This window comes from Saimiri boliviensis, chromosome 12 (genome assembly GCF_048565385.1).
Source record: "Saimiri boliviensis isolate mSaiBol1 chromosome 12, mSaiBol1.pri, whole genome shotgun sequence".
In the NCBI taxonomy this organism is placed as follows: domain Eukaryota; kingdom Metazoa; phylum Chordata; class Mammalia; order Primates; family Cebidae; genus Saimiri; species Saimiri boliviensis.
The window spans coordinates 88,482,597-88,502,456 of NC_133460.1; the positions used below are offsets into that span (position 1 = coordinate 88,482,597).

A 19,860-nucleotide genomic window follows, 5' to 3' on the forward strand; every position below is an offset into this window, starting at 1 on the left:
AGCTCTGCCTTCAAGATATCTAGTTGGTTAGGGAGTTGGTACTGGGTGCTTTTTCTCAAAGTTCTACTTCCAGTTTTGGAATTAATCAGCTCAAAGTAGGGAAAGCAAACAAGGAGATTCAGCTTCCTTCGTTCTGAGCTGTGGCTGTGCCAGGGCTTTCGTTGGCAGCCTGTGCCCACCCGTGTCTGTGGGTTTCATCAGCCACTAAGGGGTCAGAGTCCAGCCCTTCTCGGCTCCAGGAAGAACAGCTGAAAGAACTAGAGGCACTCAGTCCAGAGGAGGTATTTAAGAGACATATGATAGCTGGTTTCAATTTTTTTTTTTTTTGAGACAGAATCTTGCTCTGTCACCCAGGCTGGAGTGCAGTGGCACAATCTCAGCTCAATGCAACCCCCGCCTCCCAGGTTCAAGTGATTCTCCCGCCTCAGCTTCCTGAGTAGCTGGAATTACAGGCACCTGTCGCCAAGCCCAGCTAATTTTGTTTTTGTATTTTTAATAGAGACTGGGTTTCACCGTGTTGGTCAGGCTGGTCTCGAACTCCTAACATCATGATCTGCCTGCCTTGGCCTCCTGAAGTGCTGGGATTACAGGCATGAGCCACTGCGCCTGGCTGGTTTTAAATATTTAAAGGACTCTCAAAATGTGAAGTTCAGCTCTTGTCCCTGAAGGAAGGCAGTGGATAACGAATGGACGTGATGGGGAAGCAGGTCTCTGCCTGATGTCAGCAAGAACTTTCCAGTCATCGGTTGTCCAATCCAACTAGATCCCCTCCCACCCAACTTCCAACTCCACAAAGCCAGAAACACTTATAAAGTTTTAAGCAAAATCCACTGGGAATGCAGCTCCTGTAACGAAAAGAAGCTTTCTGCTCTCGACAAATAATACTCTGAGCACCGGCTGAGTGCCAGGCTCTGCGCTAGGTGCTAAAAATGAAAGCAGTAAGCTAGACAGGGTCTGTTGCCATGGAGCTTACATGGGAGGCAACAGACAATATATAAGATCATTTCTGACGACCCCAATAAAATAGGGTGCTGTGATAGAAACTGCAGGGAGGCAGCTGCTTTAGACTGATGGTCAGGGGAGGCATCCCTGGAGTGAGGATGTTTCAGCTGAGACCCAAATACAGAAGGCAAAATGCAGCAGGCCAACTGGGGAGATGGGGAGTGCGGGGCTCAGTCTGACTCCATATAGAATGAGAAGGATCTCATATCACATACAAAAATTAACTTGAAATAGATCAGAGACCTAAATGTGAGAGATAAAACTATTGAAGTCTTGGAAACATAGCACAAATCTTCATGACCTTGAATTAGTCAAGGGTTTCTAAGACATGACACCAAAACCACAGCTCAAAGACAAATAAACAAATTGGACTTCATTAAAACAAAAAACTTCTGTGTTTCAAAAGACATCAGTGAGAAAGGAAAAGGATAATTCCCCAGAATGGGGGAAAATATTTACAAGTCATTTGCAAATATTCTAGACAAAGGACTTATATTTGGAATAAAGAACTCTTAGAAATTGTGGTATATGGGCAGAGCGCGGTGGATCATGCCTGTAATTCCAGCACTTTTGGGAGGCTGAGGTGGGTGGATCACCTGAGCTCAAGAGTTCGAGACCAGCCTGACCAACATGGTGAAACCCTGTCTCTACTAAAAATACAAAAATTAGCTGGGCATGGTGGCAGATGCCTGTAATCCCAGCTACGACGCAGGAGAATCACTTGAATCCAGGAGGCGGAGGTTGTGGTGAACTGAGATCACACCACTGCACTCTAGCCTGGGCAACAGAGCAAGACTCTGTTAAAAAAGAAAAAAAGAAATTGTGGTACATATATATATATATATGTTATATATGTATATATACATATACATACACACACACACACACACACACACACTCACACACACACATGCACACACAGTGGAATATTATTCAACCTTAACGAAAGATATCCTGGCATTTGACAACATGAATGAACTTGGAGGACATTATGCTAAGTGAAATAAGCCAGATAAAGAAAGAAAAAGACCGTGTGATCTCATATATGAAATCTAAAGCCAAATACATAGAAGCAGAGAATAGAAGGGTGGTTACAGGAGTGAGGAGGTGGGGAAAATGGCAGATGTTGGTCAAAGGATACAAAGTTGCAGTATACAGAATGAATCTGTCTGGACATTTACAGCTTGAGGACTACCATCACTAATACCATATCACATACAGGAGCTATGCCAAGGGTCAATTTTAGTGCTCTCACCACACACACAGACAAAATAAATAACTACGTAAAGGATTGCTTGACTGTAGTAATCATTTCATTATGTATCATATCTTAAAACATGTTGTACACCTGAAATATATATAACTTTTATTAAAAAAGAAGTCCTACAACTCAATAATAAAAAGATATAACCCAATTTTATAATGGGCAAAGGATCTGAATAGATTTTTTTCCAAAGAGGAGGTACAAATGGCCAATAAAAACATGAAAAGATGCTCAAAGTCATTAGCAATTAGGAAAATGTAAATCAAACCACAGCGAAGTATCATTTCACATGCACTAGGATGACTAGAATCAAACACGCAGATAAGCGAGGGCTAGGATGTAGAGACATTCACATCTGCATACACTGCGGGCAGGAATGTAAAATCGTTCTGCTGCCTTGGAAAATAGCCTATCAGCTCCTCAGATGGTTAAACACAGAGTCACCAGATGACTCAGCAATTCCATTCTGAGGCAACTACCCAAGAGAAATGAAAACTTACATCCACACAAAAACGTGTATGCAAATGTTCATGGTAGTATTATATGATATACATTATGTAATATTATCCAAGAACTAAAACATGAAAATAAGAACTCAAATGTTTACTCCACGAGGAACGGACAAATGTGGCACATCTATACAACAGAAGATTATTCTTTTTTTTTTAACTTTTATTTGAGGTTTGGGGGTGCATGTGAAGGTTTGTTACACAGGTAAACTTGTGTCATGGGGGTTTGTTGTATAGATTATCTCATCACCCAGGTATAAAGTCCAGTACCCAACAGTTGTCTTTTCTGCTCCTCTTCCCCCTCCCACCCCCCACCCTAAAGTAGGCCTCAGTATCTGTTGTTTCCCTCTTTGTGTTCAGGAGTTCCTGTGCTCTGTCACGCAGGCTGGAGTGCAGTGGCATCACCTTGGCTCACTGCAATCTCTGCCTCCCAGGGTCAAGCAGTTCTCCTGCCTCAGCCTCCCAAGTAGCTGGGATCACAGATGTGTACCATCACACCTGGCTAATTTTTGTGTTTTTCGTAGAGACGTGGTTTTGCCATGTTGGCCAGGCTGGTCTTGAACCCTGGTCTCGTGTGATCTGCCTATCTTGGCCTTCCAAAGTGCTGGGATTACAGACATGAGCCACCATGTCCTACCTGTGTTCATAAGTTCTTATCATTTAGCTTCCCCTTACAAGTGAGAACACATGGTATTTGGTTTTCAGTTCCTATGTCATGGAATATTATTCAGTTATGAAAAAGAATGAAGTTCTGATACATGCTACAACATGGATGAATCTTGAAAATGTTAGGCTAAGTGAAAGAAGCCAGACACAAGTGACCACATATTATATGACTCCATTTATGTGAAATGTTCAGAACAGGCAAATATATAGAGACAGAAAGTAGATTAGCAATTGCCAAGAGCTAGGGGTGGGTAGGTGGCTGTCAGGGGAAATAAGGAGGCAGCTAGTGGAGCCTCTTTCTGGGGTGATGAAAATGTTCAAAAATGACTGTGGTTGGTAGTTGCACTCTCTATAAATGAACTAAAAGCCATTGAATTATACACTTCAGATGGTTGCATTGTATGATATGAATTCCATTTCAACAAAGCTATTCTTTGAAAAGTTAGAAGGGAGACAGTGTACCTTAGTTAAGGGCTTCTTGTCAGAAAGAACTCTACTTCTCCATCTTCTCAGCCTGTCTAATTCCTGCAAGATCCAATCAAGACCACCACCTCCCAGAAACCTCCCTGGATTTCCTCAGCCCTGGTGTTCCCTCTGCCCCCTCCTCTGGTGCACAGCATGTTTGTGTGGGTAGAGATCATGGTATGCCCATGAATCTGGGGGAAATGTCTGCTGGACCTCTGCGATCATCTCTGCAACGATCACACTGCCCATCAGCAACTCTGGCTCACAGCAGCAGAGTTGTGCCTGGCTGGTTAAGGAGAAAGCCTGACTTTAAGAGAACACACCTGGCTCCCCAGGCTCAGCCAGAAAAAAAAAAAACTGGCTCTCTAACACTGAGAACTGGAAAGAACTGATTCCTGAAATATCCTACTCCCTTTACCTGGGGAGATCAGTGGCCCCGGCAGACCCTGGCGTGCAGTAAAAACTTTCCAATCATGCGGCAAAACTGGGAACGCCATCAGCTCCCATTTGGCCTCCAGGATGGAGAAACTGCACTTAAAACCCACTAACCCTGTTCTGACACTGGAAGAGCCTACGACTAGGTGAAACTGGCTCACCTTCTCTAGAAACATGTTTCAACCCCAGTTCTCAGTTCTGATGGTGGGCTTGGCCCAGCCTTCTTCCATGTGATCTCACCCACCCTCCACACCTTCTCCAGACCTCACTGGGTCCCCCTCGACCCACATTCTCCCCTCCTCTGAAACCCTTACAGGGCACCTGTAACTACAGCGCCCACTTCAGCACTGGAGACTCAGATGGCCAATTCCATGCCTGACCGTTCCCCCAACCCATTCCCAGAATCATTCTCAACCGGATTACAAAGTCCTTGAAAGCGAATATTTGATCTGGGCTTCCTTTGTTTTCTCTACAGTGTCTAATGACATTGGTGGATCCTCAGTAAAGCCATGTTACTTGTCTGATAAAATCCAGTCCAGTCCAGTAAAGAAGGATTGGGTGCTTACCATGTGCTGGACTCTGTGCTAGTCACTGGCAACACAAAGTCAAATAAACTCCAGCTCCAGTCCCCGGGAGCTCTGGCATGGTGAGAAAGAGCAGTGCTAAGGGACAATGTGCTGAAAGGCTAGGTCGAGAGCTGTGCATGTTCCCAGGGAACCCCCGGAGAGGCACTACGCTGGAAGGCTTCCTAGCAGAGGTGATGCTGGAGTGACGATAAGGAAGGTAGGCTGGGTGAAGAGGGCAGGGTTATAGCGGTGGAAGGGTGCCCTAGGCAAAAGAAATCGCACAGACAAAGGCTGAGGGCTGGGGAGGGGCAAAATGCAGCCTGAGCTCGCTGGGAGAGCCAGGGCCAGCTGGGGTGGCCAGAGCCTCGAGCCCAAGGCAGTAAGAGGCAGGAAGCAAACTGAGTCCCAGCTCTGAGGCTTGAGGGATTGATGAGGGCAGAAGACGGAGGAGGGCAAGGGGGCGGAGAAGCACAAGGTCAAAGCCAGCTAATGTGTTCCTCCAGTGAAAAACTGGGCAGAGTTTGGGATTAGAGAGAGAGGAGAGAACAGGCATCAGGGAGATCTCAGGGCTGAAGAGGGAAGAGATGAAGATAAGGGAGCCCAGAAGGAGCCAAAGGGCCCCGGAGCAGGGGGGCAGGCGGGACAAGGAAGCCAGGCCTGGCAGCGAGAGTGTGGGCAGTGAAATGCGTGGGGTCCCTAGAGGAGGAAGGGAGATGGGAGCCCAGGAGGGGCTATTTGGAGATTGAGAAATCCCACCCGAAGGCTCTGGGCCCCCAGATGGAACACAGTCAGGATGCAATGGAGTGACTGGAATAGATCAGAGTGGGAGTGGGTTCCCAGGGAGACCCCAGTTCCAGGCAGGGCACAAAGTGCTTCACCTGCTCACTTTTGGACAGTTCAGAGTGACTAAGACCTTGAGGCATTCAATGTAGGGAGTGTTAGAGACTTTGCAAAACGAGAGAAACTAAGTGCCAGAAGTCAGTGACTTTGCTTTACGCTCAATTCGCTCCTAGGCACCGGATCTGAGAGCAAACCTTTTAAATCTCTCCTCCCTCTCCCAAACTTGGCTCAAAATGCAGAGCAATTGAAATGAGGGAAGGGGATTCTTTGGGGCCCCCAACCCGCTTCTCCCTGCCCCTTCCTGACATGTGGCCAGAGGGGACCCTCCTCTCGGCCACAGCCAACTCCAGGACATCATTTGCCCCCAGGTTCCCGAGGGAGGGGAATAAGGAACCTGCCAAGCTGGCTGTAAAGAGCCCTGCTCAGCGGCCAGGGCGGCCTGCCAGGGGCTGCATCTGGTCGGGCTTCCCGCCCCAATTCCCCGGTTCCTCATCAGACTGAGGCTGAGGTGAGAGGAGAAACACAGCCCGCCCTCCTCCCCCAGCGCCCCCTCAAAGTCACGTCATCCACGCATTCCCTGGGGAGGGCAGCCCCCTCCCTCTGACCTCAGCCTGTTTCACTTGGCCAGAGCCCACCCCCAGGGAGCCTGCCCCCTCCCCAAACCCTTGCTCACACCCAGGCCCATGCAGGGAAAGGCGTGAGCTATAGATTCCAGCCCTCCCAGGCTGCACACCAAAGCCCCAAATAAGGGGGTGGAGGGTAGGCGCCCCTCTCAGTCATGTCTTCTGAGATGGCAGCTAGGTTACAGAGGGTGGCTGGGGGCTGGGGCACATGGCCAGAACCTCCCTCTAAGTGGCATCTCCTCCCAGCTTCAACCAAAGGGTCAGGGCCAGGAGAAACAGGAAAGCCCAATGTGTAGAGCCATACGAATTCGGGGATTCAATCGTAGCTTTGCCTCTTAACTGGTGTAAGATCTTGGACAAATTAGCTCATTTCTCTGATCCTGCATTTCCTTGCCTACACAATGAGGGTGATAAGAGGGTATGCCTTGGATGGTTTGAGTGAGGACTAAATAGGATAATGCATCCAAAGCACTTAGCATGCCACAGAAAACACTTAATGTATAGTAGTTCATTCTTTTTTGTTTTATTTTGTTTTTCAAGACAGAGTCTCGCTCTATCAGCCAGGCTGGAGTGCAGTGGTATGGTCTTGGCTCACTGTAACCTCCACCTCCTGGATTCAAGCGATTCTCCTGCCTCCGCCTCCCGAGTAGCTGGGCTTACAGGCGTGCACCACTATGCCTGGCTAATTTTGTATTTTTGGTAGAGACAGGGTTTCGCCACGTTGGCCAGGCTGGTCTCGAACTCCTGACCTTAAGTGATCCACCCACCTCGGCCTCCCAAAGTGCTGGGATTACAAGCGTGAGCCACTGCACCTGGCCTTCTTTCATCCTTCTTATTTGACTTATTTGTATAGTTATTTCTCTTGGGTAATAGGCCATTGACCTTCTGGATGTTACACATACTGCGCACAAAAGCAACTTTATTAAACTTGTTATTTTTTGTTATTTGGAATATGCACTCTAAGCAAAGACAGGCTGCTTCCTATGCAGATGTAACCCCTGCTGTCCAAGTCCCCGCAGAAATTCTGGAGCTCTCATATAGCTGCACACATACACAGGTTCTTCCTGGCATCCTGCCAGGGCCCCCCACTCCCTAAGTCTAACACCAAACTCCTCGTTCAGCCTCACACGAGCTCTGCCCTGATGCACTGCTCAGCCTTGGGAAAGTGGGGTGGGGAACAGCATTTTCATGCCTATTAACAAGGAGGAACCCCAGGAAGCCCGGAGCAAGCTCAGGGCAGCCCCTTCCCAGGGAGGGTGAAGAAGCTTACTTCTAACTAACTCACAGCCCCAAAGGAAATTGATCTGAATACCACCACCCAGCCCCCTTAGAGAGTACCCCCCCTCTCCAGGGAACAATCCTCTAAACCCAAAGTCATGAGCTGAACCACCCAAAAGGAAAATTTTAAATGAGCCAAGAATATAAATAAGCATTTACCAAAGAAGAAATACACATGGCCAACCCATACATGCAAAGACACTCCATCATCTCACGTGTAACTGAAAAAAGCCAAATCAGAATGACAAGATGTTATTTCTTTTCTCTCTGACTGGCAAAAACAATCACGTCTGGTCGATCAGTGCTGCAGTTATGAGGAAATAGATAGGTCTCAGACTTCGTGGGAGGGAGCTGAATTCTTTTAGGAGGGCCATTTGCCAACATATATCAAAATGAGAACTGCAAACTGTTTGACCCACCAATTCCCCTGCTGGAAATTTATCTTGAGGAATACATTCACAAAAGTGGGTTATGTGTTCAAAGATGTTTTTGGCAGTATCCATCAAGTTGTCCTGAGAATCCTGAGAATAAATACTTTGCAAAGATCTCAAAAGCTAGGTAGCCTAGGTTTGCTGCCAGCAAGGGACGTGGAGGCAGTGAGAAGAGTGGGGTGGAGAAAAACTCACCTCTTTTGTGTAAGTCAGCTGGAAGGCAATGCTGGCTTTGTGTAAGACGGTGGCTTTCCTGATTCAGGACAGAGTCGACCCTTAACCTCCACCTTGATCAAGCCTGGCTTTAACCACTGCCCTTACAGTGTTGGGGGCATCATTCTGGCTGACCTCATCACAGAGCACCACCATTTCAAGGCAACCGAGGCACGGAGGGAGGCCACCCTCACAAGTTCCGTGTGCTAGACTCTGCGCTGGAGGCAGCCATACAGCATGGAGCCCGTGTAACCCATATACAGATCCTGGGGAAGGCTACAAGCCCATCCAACAGAAGAAGATGCAGAGGATCCGAAAGGGTCAGCGACTTGCCCAAGGTCACACAGCTGGGACATATTAACAGTAGAGCTTGAATTCCAATCCCTGTGGGAATGATTCCAAACCCTGTGTTTTGTCCCTGTCTTACGGTGTGGGCTTACTACAACTCACAGACTTTGGAAAGTTGAGGGAGCTTGCAAGCCTGGGGAATGGGAGGCAGGGAGGTGCCTGAAGACGTGGCTGAGATGAGGGAAAGAAGTGGGCAGGGGGCAGGCTTCAGCTGGGACAGCCATGCCAGGCCAGTACTCCTGCAGAGCAATGAAAAGATACATCTCAGCACCCACACCCTAATGCCTCACCCACGAATGTCCCCTGGGATGTGTCCCTCATGTTGTCCCCTGCCAGCTGACGGCCACTCCCTGACCCCTGGGAGGAAGTGTATTGGCCTGTGGGGCTATTTTGAAAACGTGAAGCTCTGAGGAATGCGCCTGACCTGGCACTCCCCTGGGAAGCCCCTCACCCACTGACTGGCTCAGACCAGGCACCTCCTTCTGCAGAAACCTCCAGGGCCCCCAAGGGGAGAGGGGGCAGGCATGGAGTTTGGTTCTGTCGGTGGCCTGGGGCTTTGATTTCCTTGTCTTTAAAATGGGAAGGCAGGAGGAAGGGCAGAGTTGGGAAATGACTGCAGGCTCTCCCTTAGCTTCTAATATTCTCTGTTTTCTAGGCTTTACTGAGGCTGGGGGAGGTTTATTTGGAGGAATGCTGAAGCAGTCCGAAGCTCAGCCCTTGCCCGATCAATTCCAGCTTCCAGCACAGAGGCTGCTGGGTCAGCCTGGAGGGGGAGTCACACAGCGTCCACCGAGCCTCTGGGCATGTGCCCGTCAGAACATCATCTTATCCTGATAGGAATCTGCTTCCTGCTAATGCCCTCCCACACCCACTAGTTCTGCCCCTGGGGCCACAGAAAATGGATCAAAATCCTCTCTTCAGAGAGAACATTCCACACAGCCCCTCTCCTGGTATCGCCTCTGCTTGAGGATAACCGGCCCCACTTCCTGAGGCTTCTGGTGACCGGTCCTGTGTCTCCACCACCCAGGCTGCCCTCCTATCCTGCTTTCATAAAATAAATGTACACTGGGAGCTGAATCCAGCCTTCACCTGTGTGGACCAGCTGTAGACAGGCAGAGAGGGCCGAATGCAAGCAGATTTCACCACGTCCCTCTCTCTAAAAATTTTTTTTTTTTTTGAGAGACAGTATCACTCTGTCACTCAGGCTGGAGTGCAGTGGTGCGATTTCTATTCATGTCAACCTCCACCTCCTGGGTTCAAGCAATTCTCATGCCTCAGACCCCTGAATAGCTGGGATTATAGGAGTGCACCACCACGCCCGGCTAATGTTTGTATTTTTGTAGTGATAGGGTTTTGCCAAGTTATCCTGGCTGGTCTTGAACTCCTGGGCTCAAGTAATTCACCTTCATTGGCCTCCCAAAGTGCTGAGCCGCTGTGCCCGGCCTCTCTCTAAACTTTCTAAATCCTAAACGTCTATGAATGCATTCCAAGAAATGTGAATTCTGTGAATGCATCCCCAGGATTTGGAGAGGCATTCAAACTGCCGCCTTCTGCTGGCTCGCAAACAACCCCAACCCTGACACCTCACACACCCGCGGCCATGAAAACCAAAGCTAGTGCTGCCTGCACTTAGGCCACTGATTCCATCAGGGTCCATTATTTATTTTTCCCCCCAGGACAGTATCATTTATTGAGAATTTACCCAAGGTATGATGGCTGTTAACAGGCGTTGCAGGGAGAAGGGAAAGGGGAGTTATTAATTAATGGATACAGAGTTTCAATTTTGCAAGAAGTGGATGTTTTATTCTTTATGATGCTAGTCAAAATGGAAATGCTTTCATAATTTCCTTTTTGGATTGTTCATTCAAAACTCATTACATTTATACCTATTCGGTTCTAAGCACTCTCTCTCCTTCCTCCCTGGTCACCTACAAATGTGAACAGGATGCCATCGAAATCTCATCCAAGTCACTGATCAACACTCCAGGTCAGAGACAGAGAGTAGAGTCCTGTGGCATGCTCCTAGAGACTCTCCTTCCAGACAGCACGGACACACTTGGCTACGTTCCGTATGAAGCTGAGAATAGGGTGCTCACTCCCGGGTAAAACACAGCATCCATAACCAGTTATTTTATTTTTCAAGCCATAAGAGGAGCTCCCCATATGAAAGTATTGTCAGCAAGTTTTTTCCTAAAAATGAGAGCTCTTGTAAATTAAATCACAAATTGGCCTGCTTTGCACACCGAGTTTCGTGACCTCTAGCTGATAAAAGACGCCCATGTTTGCTCAGGTTACCCTGTGCTGGGCTCCTGGCTGGCCATTTCAGGTGTTTCAGGCACATGGATGCTATCATCATCCCTATTCTTCAAGCGAGGATACTTGGGCTCAGAGAGGTTCTGTGACTTGCCTAAGGTCACACGGACGTAAACCCAGGTGCATGTCGAGGTCTGTTGGACTCCAAAGCTGTTCTTTCCACTGTGTGGTGCTGCCTCTCAGGTTTCCTTAAGGAGGCTCCACCTGTTTACATATTCGCTCCAGACAGCCCAGAACTCCGTCCGAGGCCTCCTGCACATTCCCCAGCTCCTGCAGGTGATCAGACAGCTTCAGCCCTACTGGGAAACAAGCAGACCCTGGGAGACAGAGGAGCCCAGGATTCTGATGGAACTGGCTCCCGACGCTAGAATTCTCCCCCTAGTGAGTGTAATTCCTTCTCGAGCACACTTTAGAAGCGGGCACTTTGTAAGTCTGGCTAACATGTCATCCCAGCTGCTCTGTAACCTCCCTTCTCTCCAGGCATGAAATTATTTTGGTTCACCCGCAAATCTTCAGCACCTCATACGCTGGGTGGCACACAGTAGGCACTTAATAAATGCTGGTTGGAAGAGTGAAAGATGAGATGAGATAATGGACATGGCCATGCTTTTCATAAGGCTGGCAAGGGGTGGCATGGTCACAATTAGGCAATTAGGAACCCCTGCCTGGAGAGGGCTTTGGGGCTAATGGAGGGGTAATTTGTAGAATGAGGCAGGGAGACACAGAGGGCATGGGAGTGATCGAGGGATGAATCTAGTTCCTTCTACATGAGGATGTCCCAAGGCAAATGTGTCATCCTGACAGGTCCACAACCTTTGCAGATGACCACAATGAATAAATTAGCCAGGGAGCTCAGGGTGGACGAGAGGTGGGAGGGAGATGTCACCGCCTCCGAGCCACAGAAACTAGGCAGGCCCTCAGCAAGTTCGCGTACACCAAGGCGACGTATTTGGGATGGTTATAAAAACGGGGCCACTTGTGGGAGGGACTGGTGGACTTCCTGCTGCTCCCCGAGCCCGCTCCTCTTCCACTTGCCTCGGCCTAGAATGCTCACTCCCTCCTCTCTCCCTTCTCATCTCTTACCCAGACTTCAAGGCCTTCACTCCCTGGAAACTCTACTGAAATGGAGTGTCCATCATGGTATCATGCAAAGAGAATGTGGTTTGGAGTTAGAAAAACATGTGGGTTCAGGCCCAGCTCCACCACCCATGAGCTGTGTGGTGTTGGACAAGCTACATGACCTCTCGGAGCCTCAGTCCTGTATTTGTAAAATGAACCTCACAATAGTGCTTTGAGAATTAAAGAGGTCATGGACACAAGGTACATAGCACAATGCCTGGCACACCGCATGCTCGGTGCACCGTGAGTTCCTTCCAGCTCCTTCCTAGACTTCCCATATGGTTTGTGGTACCCAGTTCTGCTGGGCCTGGTGGATTATTTGTCCATGCAAGGAGGTGTGCTCTCTACAACTAGACTGTGAGGTTCTGAAGGCGGGGCTATGCCATCTCTGCACAGTTCTCAGATAAAACAGTACTGAAACGTCACGGGGCCTAGGCTTGAATTCCAGCTCTGCCACAAAGTCTACATGACCATGGGCAGACATCCCAACACCTGCCAGAGCCACTGCTTCCTCAGCTGTAAAACGGGGATGACAAGAGTGGAGGAGAACTGTTGTGTCCGGCAGAGGACCACTGTGAGGCTCTAGAAAGGCGCACGGGGCCTGGTCTGGTTCCCTATGCAGAATTACAGCTCAGCAAATGCTGGAGATCATGATCATTATCCCTGCAGGGCCTGGCATGACAGGCAGAGGCCCTGGCACATCTTTTGAGAGAGAGGGAAGTCTATGTAATTAGATGCTTCGGTTCTCTGCTTTTGCATTTTGGGTAATGGAGATGATGGGTATGTAGCCAGACTCCAGGCAGGAGGCGAATGTTTACACTAGGGAGAGAAAGTTAGTAAGCGAGTGTGAGTGCCAGGTCCCAAATCAGCCGAAGGAACAAGAGTCCATTCTCCACACCTGGGAGTTCTTCCCGATGATTCATGAACAACATTCTCATGTTGCAAGTCCAGTGGGCGATTTTACCACCACTCCTCAAAGGAGCTTCCCCACGCTCATTAAAGCGGGCAGCTCAGTGGCTCAGAACTTGGTCAGCTTTGGAAGCATCATCCTCCCTGGGGGCAGCCCTGAGATAACCCAAACAAACTTTTTAATTAAAACAAGATGATTCCTGGGTCTCTTTCCACGAAAGTCAGGCTGCCTGGCCCTACAGCCTTTTAAGGCTTCACAAGCTCTACCTGGTGGTGGGAAGTGGGTGGAAGAAGCCCAACATCTTATCACTTAGATATTCCACTTCGAGAGTCAGGGAGCCCTCCTGGCTGAGATGCTGCCTAGATCCCAAGGGCAGGGCCTCTGCTATAGCCATCAGCCCTATCGTCAAGCATCTATCTTCATTTCAGACCACGATGAGGAATCTCTTCCTGTGAATCTGCCTTTCGGGTCTTTAGAGAACAAAGAATGTTTGTGTCCTGTACTTCCTCCTCTCTCCTCCTAACTTCACCACCAGCCCCAGTCACAGTTGGACAATTGCATGATACATACATTGGTGCATTCATTTATTTCCCAGGTGAAAGGTGCTGTTGCGACTTCTGCAGCTGCGTATGAAATACGCACACGCTTGCTTTTTTTTAATGGGGCAGTCGCCCATTGCAGCTCATGCTGTCTTGATGGTTCTTCCACCCTTTTGAAGTCTCCACCACATCTTTCGCCTACTGAGTGGGAAGTTCCATGCTGCCGGGTTCTTATTTTCTTAACACAGTGGAAATATTTGGCCTTTTCCATAATATTTAGCTCTCCTGGTACAATACATAGACAGCACTTTTTAATGTTGTGATTTCAAGGGACTGTTTATTTAATGGTGATCTCTAGATACCACACACTGCTGTGGGAGGCCAGCCCTGCAGACAGGCAGGGGGGCAAACAAGGGAGCCATCTAGAATACTGTGCTCCTAACCTACTCCTGGGAGACACGCAGGCATCCGATCTTCTCTTAAAGGGTGTAATTTATGATGCCTCTTTTAAGTTAAAGAGGCTCTCTGAGTTACTCCCTTAAGACCCCCCAACCCAGAAAGCAATAAAGGAGACTAAAATGAACGTTTGTGAGGGTAAGAAGGTAATGCCACTTTTAAAAGGAAAGATTTTGTTTGTTTTTTAAATAGGTCTGGTTCTAGCCTTTGAAGATGATGGATTAACATGTAATCCTGTGTCAACCACCCAGCAAGTATTTACTGAGCACCTGCTAAGTGTAAAGCTCCGTGAAGCAAGGCAGTGGAAGGACGGAGGGAGGCAGGCCCTGCAGGAAGGGGAAGAAAGACCGTGATGCCGCCTGTGCGGAGTTTATAATGTAATTGGAGAAATCAGACAAACACGTAATATATGCATAACACAGGACCGAAAGCTACGCTTAAGCCTTGCTGGGACAAGGCAAAGTAAAAGCAAGGACAAAAAAGGCAAGACTTCGGTTAATGATCCACTCCAGCAATGCACGACCTCATAGAGCAGTTAGGACTAATTATCCATTGAATGGCTCAGGCCAAAAGTCGGGTAGCATTAGGTGGGATTCTTTTTCCTGTAATTATCCCCGGCAAATAAGCCCAACTTATTTCCGTTTGCAAGCAAGGCTACAGGCCCCAATTTAAACAGAGCTAAATCCCAAAACTGGCTTCTGTGATTGGGTGACATCGGGGAAGGGCTGCAGCTCCACTCCCACTGTGGGTAGACTCAGGTGAAGCAATACTTCTCAGGGGCCAATCCTGGAGCAATCCACAAGAATGGCCAGTGAGGCTTCCAGGCCCTCAGCAAAGAGAGGAAAACAAGATAAGAAAGGTTTATTTCAGATTAAGTCGAAAAACAAAGGAGGCTTAGTTTTGAAAAGCTGGCCGAGTTCTTAAGATAATGGAGGAAGGTTTTAGGTTTCTAGTCCTATTAGTGAGAACTGGGTAGGAAATTATAAAAAGAACTTTCGTTCCAGACAAGGGAGACAGGCCAGGAAGGAATGATGGGAAGAGATTAAAATTCACCATGTCTTCCAACGTAGGCTGAATCGGTCCTTAGGGAGAAGTGCCAACAGCCTGGAAGGTTTTCCGGGTACTACCAAGTATTGATGAGGATGTGGGCGGGATGGGAACCCCCATGCATACACACACTTCATTTGAGTAAATACTGCCATACTGCTTTATTACTCCTCCAGTAGCAATCCCACTCCTGGAGAAATCTTTGCGGAGGTTTTAAGGGCTGCAATATATAAGGATGTCCGTTGCTGTAATGCCTGCAGTAGGGGGTGTTGGAGGCAACTTCAGTGTCCATCAAGAGGGAGAACGAGTAAGTCAAGTGTGGTGGACGTGGGTATGGAATGCCATGCCGCAGTCAGAAGCAATATAGTAGAGGCATACAACCACTTAGATGGATCTCATAAATACAGTTTTGAGTAAAAAGGGAAATTGGCCAGGCGTGGTGGCTCACATCTGTAATCCCAGCACTTTGGGAGGCCAAGGCCAGCAGATCATGAGGTCAAGAGATCGAGATCATCCTCGCCAACATGGTGAAACCTTGTCTCTACTAAAAATACAAAAATTAGCTATGTGTGGTGGTGCACACCTGCAGTCCCAGCTACTCGGGAGGCTGAGGCAGGAGACTGGCTTGAACCCAGGAGGTGGAGGTTGCAGTGAGCTGAGATCACACCACTGCCTCGTGACAGAGCGAGACTGTGTCTCAAAAATAAATAAACTTAAAAAAAAATTTTTTAAAGGGAAATTACCAAACAAAATAGCATGATACCATGTATATAGATTATAAATTACACCAACAGCACACTGAGGACACTCAGGCTTAGGTTACCAGTTAGAGAGGATGGCTAAGGGGAAAAGGGAGAGGAGTAAGGATGAGGGCTAAAACAAAAAATAAAAATAAGTCAGGACAAGTGTTTGCAATGGTGAGAATATGCAATAAATTGAAAAATAGGATGAATTTCATTAGTTGGTCAGAAGAACCAGCACACCATCTACATTTTTAGGTGGGACAGCCACGGCGCAAGGCAGGTGTGAAGTATCCTTCCGGTCTGCGTTTGCCTGCTTTTACTACAAACATATGTAACCATTCATGACACACTATTGTTTCGTGAATAATTTTTAATTTACATAAATGTATATTTGCATAAATCAGATTTACATAAATGGTATCGGAGATTATATTCCATTTCTTGCTTTTTCATTCAATATTGTTTTGGGGGTCTTTCCATGTTGACACTTATAGATCTTATTCACGTTAACTGTACAGAATTCCATCCGTGAATATCTCATCCCTTATTTATCCATCCCTTTTTTGTGGGTATTTGTACTGTTCCAAGTGGTAGCCATTAGGGCTATTCACTGAATATTCCAATTCTTTTCCTTCCCAGACACATGATAGAAGTGTGCTTCCTCAACAACCTGAAGTTGTGTGTGGCCAGGTGACTTCTTTGGCCTATGAAATGTGTCACTTTGGCACAGAAATAGTTTTTAAAAATGGAGGCATAACTCATATACTATGAAAGTCACCATTTTAAAGTAATTTGGCTGGGCAGGGTGGCTCATACCTGTAATCCCAGCATTTTGGAAAGCCAGTGTGGGAGGATTGCTTGAGCACAGGAATTCAAGACCAGCCTGGGCAACATCATGAGACTCAGTCTCTACAAAAATAAATTAAATTAATTAACTAATTAAATAAAGTATGCAATTCGATGTTTTTTAGTATACTCATAGAATTATGCAACTAGTACATCACCACTATTTAATTCCAGAACATTTTCAACACCCCCAAAAGAAACCTCATGGCACCTAGTAGTTATTCCCCATTCCTCAATACTTCCAGACCCTGAAACAACTAACCTGTTTCTATGGATTTACCTGTTCTGAGTATTTCATATAAGTAGAATCATACAACTGTGGCCTTTTGTGTCTGACTTCTTTCACTTAACCTAATGTTTTCAAAGTCCACCCAGGTTGCAGGATCAATCAGCACTTCATTCCATTTTTATGGTAGAATTATATTCCATGGACAGAAGCATTTAATTGCCACGACCAGATACTGCTACACTCTCTCCCCATGCCCCAGGGACCGTGGAAGCACTCTCAGCCTTTGCCAGTCTCAGTCTCCAAGTGTCTACAATGAGCAGCAGCCTCTATGGACTCCAACGGACAGGGAGTATGAACAAGAAATAGAATCTGGGGACTGTTGTTCCTGTAACATAACCTATCCCATTCTGACTGATAGAGCAATTTTTTTCTCTTGCAAATAAAATCACTGCACATGTCTTCTCATGTGCATTTGGGAGATTTTCTCCATACCCTGGAATCTAAAGTATACACTTAAGTAGAACTACCAGGTCTCAATTTGAAGGTGAAGCTCCCCACAAGTCATGCCCCCTGTGATCTTGAGGACAGGTCTGACTGTGGGGCCGTGGGCTGCTCTCTTACCTGAGGGATGTCCTTATGGAGAGCAGAACCTGGCAGCCTCAGGGGCTTCCTGGGGGTGGCTCACTTTCAAATTACTAGATATTGCCAATTGTTTTCCAAAGGGGTTAAACCACTTAAACTTCTACTTAAGTACCAACAGTACTTAAGTGTTTCCACTTCCCCATATTCTCACCAACACTTAGCATTATTAGACTTTTCATCCTGTACTTTCTGACAGCAAATCACAAAATCTCCTGAACAAAATTGCTAACTATGGCACTCAAGGATATAGAACATTCCAAATATCTGGTGGTTAACCAGGAAGCCCTTTATGTTATATCTTTTCCATCTGAACATTATTTTAGCCTGCTGCCCAGCCATAAATGGGAAAAAATGCAAAATAATACAATGTTCCTGAAGTGATTCCATAGGTATGAGGGATCCACAATTGTCTTCACTGTAAACATCACTCCTCATTTGATGGATATAGATACAGATGGTATAGAAGAATGAATTAAATGTAAACTGACCTATCTGACATAAATTCTAACCTCTCTTATTAAAGTCACTTCAATAATTTATCCTACAAAAATAGTAGCTCAAGTTCCCAAAGAGAGAGAGAGATATATATGTTTAGAGCAGCATTGTTTGGAGTGGAAAAAAAGACAATCTAAATATTCATTAATAGAGGAATGTTTTTTAAAAAATTACAATTCCTATCTACCTGAACTGCCTTAAAAGTGAGATGATAAATTTTCACATAGCTTGAAATCATTTTTTTTTTTTTTTTTGAGATGGAGTTTCACTCTTGTTACCCAGGCTGGAGTGCAATGGCGCGATCTCGGCTCACCGCAACCTCCGCCTCCTGGGTTCAGGCAATTCTCCTGCCTCAGCCTCCTGAGTAGCTGGGATTACAGGCACGCGCCACCATGCCCAGCTAATGTTTTTGTATTTTTAGTAGAGACGGGGTTTCACCATGTTGACCAGGATGGTCTCGATCTCATGACCTCGTGATCCACCCGCCTCAGCCTCCCAAAGTGCTGGGATTACAGGCTTGAGCCACCGCGCTCGGCCTTGAAATCATTTCAGTTGGGATTTTGTTACTTGCAACTGAACGCCTCCTAACAATTCACTTGTTTTGCACTGGACCTGCTTTGCTAGAGGAAAAGCAAACACAGCTGGACTCTGTGTGTGGAACACTTGGCCGCTTACCTATCAGCTGCCACTAAGACACAAGTTCTATGACCCTGTGGGTTAATTTTGTTTTTTTCTTGTTTTGTTTTGAGATGAAGTCTCGTTCTGTCACAAGGCTGGAGTGCAGTGATGCCACCTCCACCACCTCCCGGGTTCAAGCAATTCTCCTGCCTCAGCCTCCCAAGTAGCTGGGACTACAGGTGCACACCACCATCCCCAGCTAATTTTTGTATTTTTAGTAGAGACGGGGTGTCACCATGTTGGCCAGGATGGTCTCGATCTCTTGATCTCGTGATCTTCCTGCCTTGGCCTCCCAAAGTGCTGGGATGACAGGCGTGAGCCACCGCGCCTGGTCATGACCCTGTGTTTTTAAGGAAGAACGTGACCAGGAACCCAGCAACTTTCACCAGAACTGGGTAAGGGGGTTGGGGAGTTAGTCAACATTAAAAACAAATAAAGATGCTTTTTTGTCTCTCTCTTCCCACCCCCTCCCGGAAAGAAAGTCCCTGGGGGACATAGCAGCAAAGGCTCTGCCCAGTTTCCGCCCCTCCTCCAGATCTCTCACCAGGCCAGAGGAAGTCATGGGAATAACTGCAGGAGAGTCCGACACTTCCTGAAAGACCCAGCTCTGGCCAGCTTTAAGGAGCTGGGGCAGGGGAGAAAATCCACACTCTCTGCAAGGTGACAGGAGGAAGCACTCTCATGGAACCTGAACTCAGGAGCAGAAGCCAGCCCTGTAAGGGCCAAGGGGAGTGGCTGTGTCCAGGACCCCTCGCCACACGGAAGGAATCCAGCTCACCCCACAAGCCAAGGAAGGAGCTGACGGTAGATGAGAACGTTATACTGGTGAAGGAAGCCAGTCACAAGAGACCACCAGAGACTCCATGATATGAAATGTCCAGAACAGGCCAGATCACAGGGACAGAAAGCAGTTTCATAGCTGCTTAGGGTGGTGGTCACAGGGGACGGCTAAAGGGTACAGGGTTTCTTTGGGGCTCATGAAAATGTTCTAAAATTGACTGTGGGGGCTGCACAACTCTGAATATACTAAAAACTCCTGAATCATACTCTTGAAGTGAGTTGGTTGTATGGTATGGAAATTGTATCTCAATAAAGCTGTTCCAAAAAGGGAGGGAAGTCAACTGCATGGGATGGGCCACCACTCAGGGAGGAGAGTGGGGGTGCCACGTGCCTACTCTTTCCGGTGTTTTTACCATTAATATT

The 19,860-nt window shown here is 47.3% G+C and overlaps 1 protein-coding gene across 5 annotated transcripts in view; it reads right to left on the reverse strand.

Moving 5' to 3' along the window:
• SH3PXD2A (SH3 and PX domains 2A) overlaps positions 1–19,860 on the reverse strand; it is a 267,638-nt gene that overhangs the window by 225,432 nt on the left and 22,346 nt on the right. For 3 of the 5 annotated variants that reach the window (XM_074382818.1, XM_074382817.1, XM_074382816.1), the window contains exon 2: positions 16,584–16,676. The exons of the other annotated variants lie outside the window; for them this stretch is intronic. In XM_074382818.1, the coding sequence (XP_074238919.1) occupies positions 16,584–16,676 (93 nt within the window). The remainder of the gene's footprint in view (positions 1–16,583; positions 16,677–19,860) is intronic. 5 annotated transcript variants of the gene reach the window in all.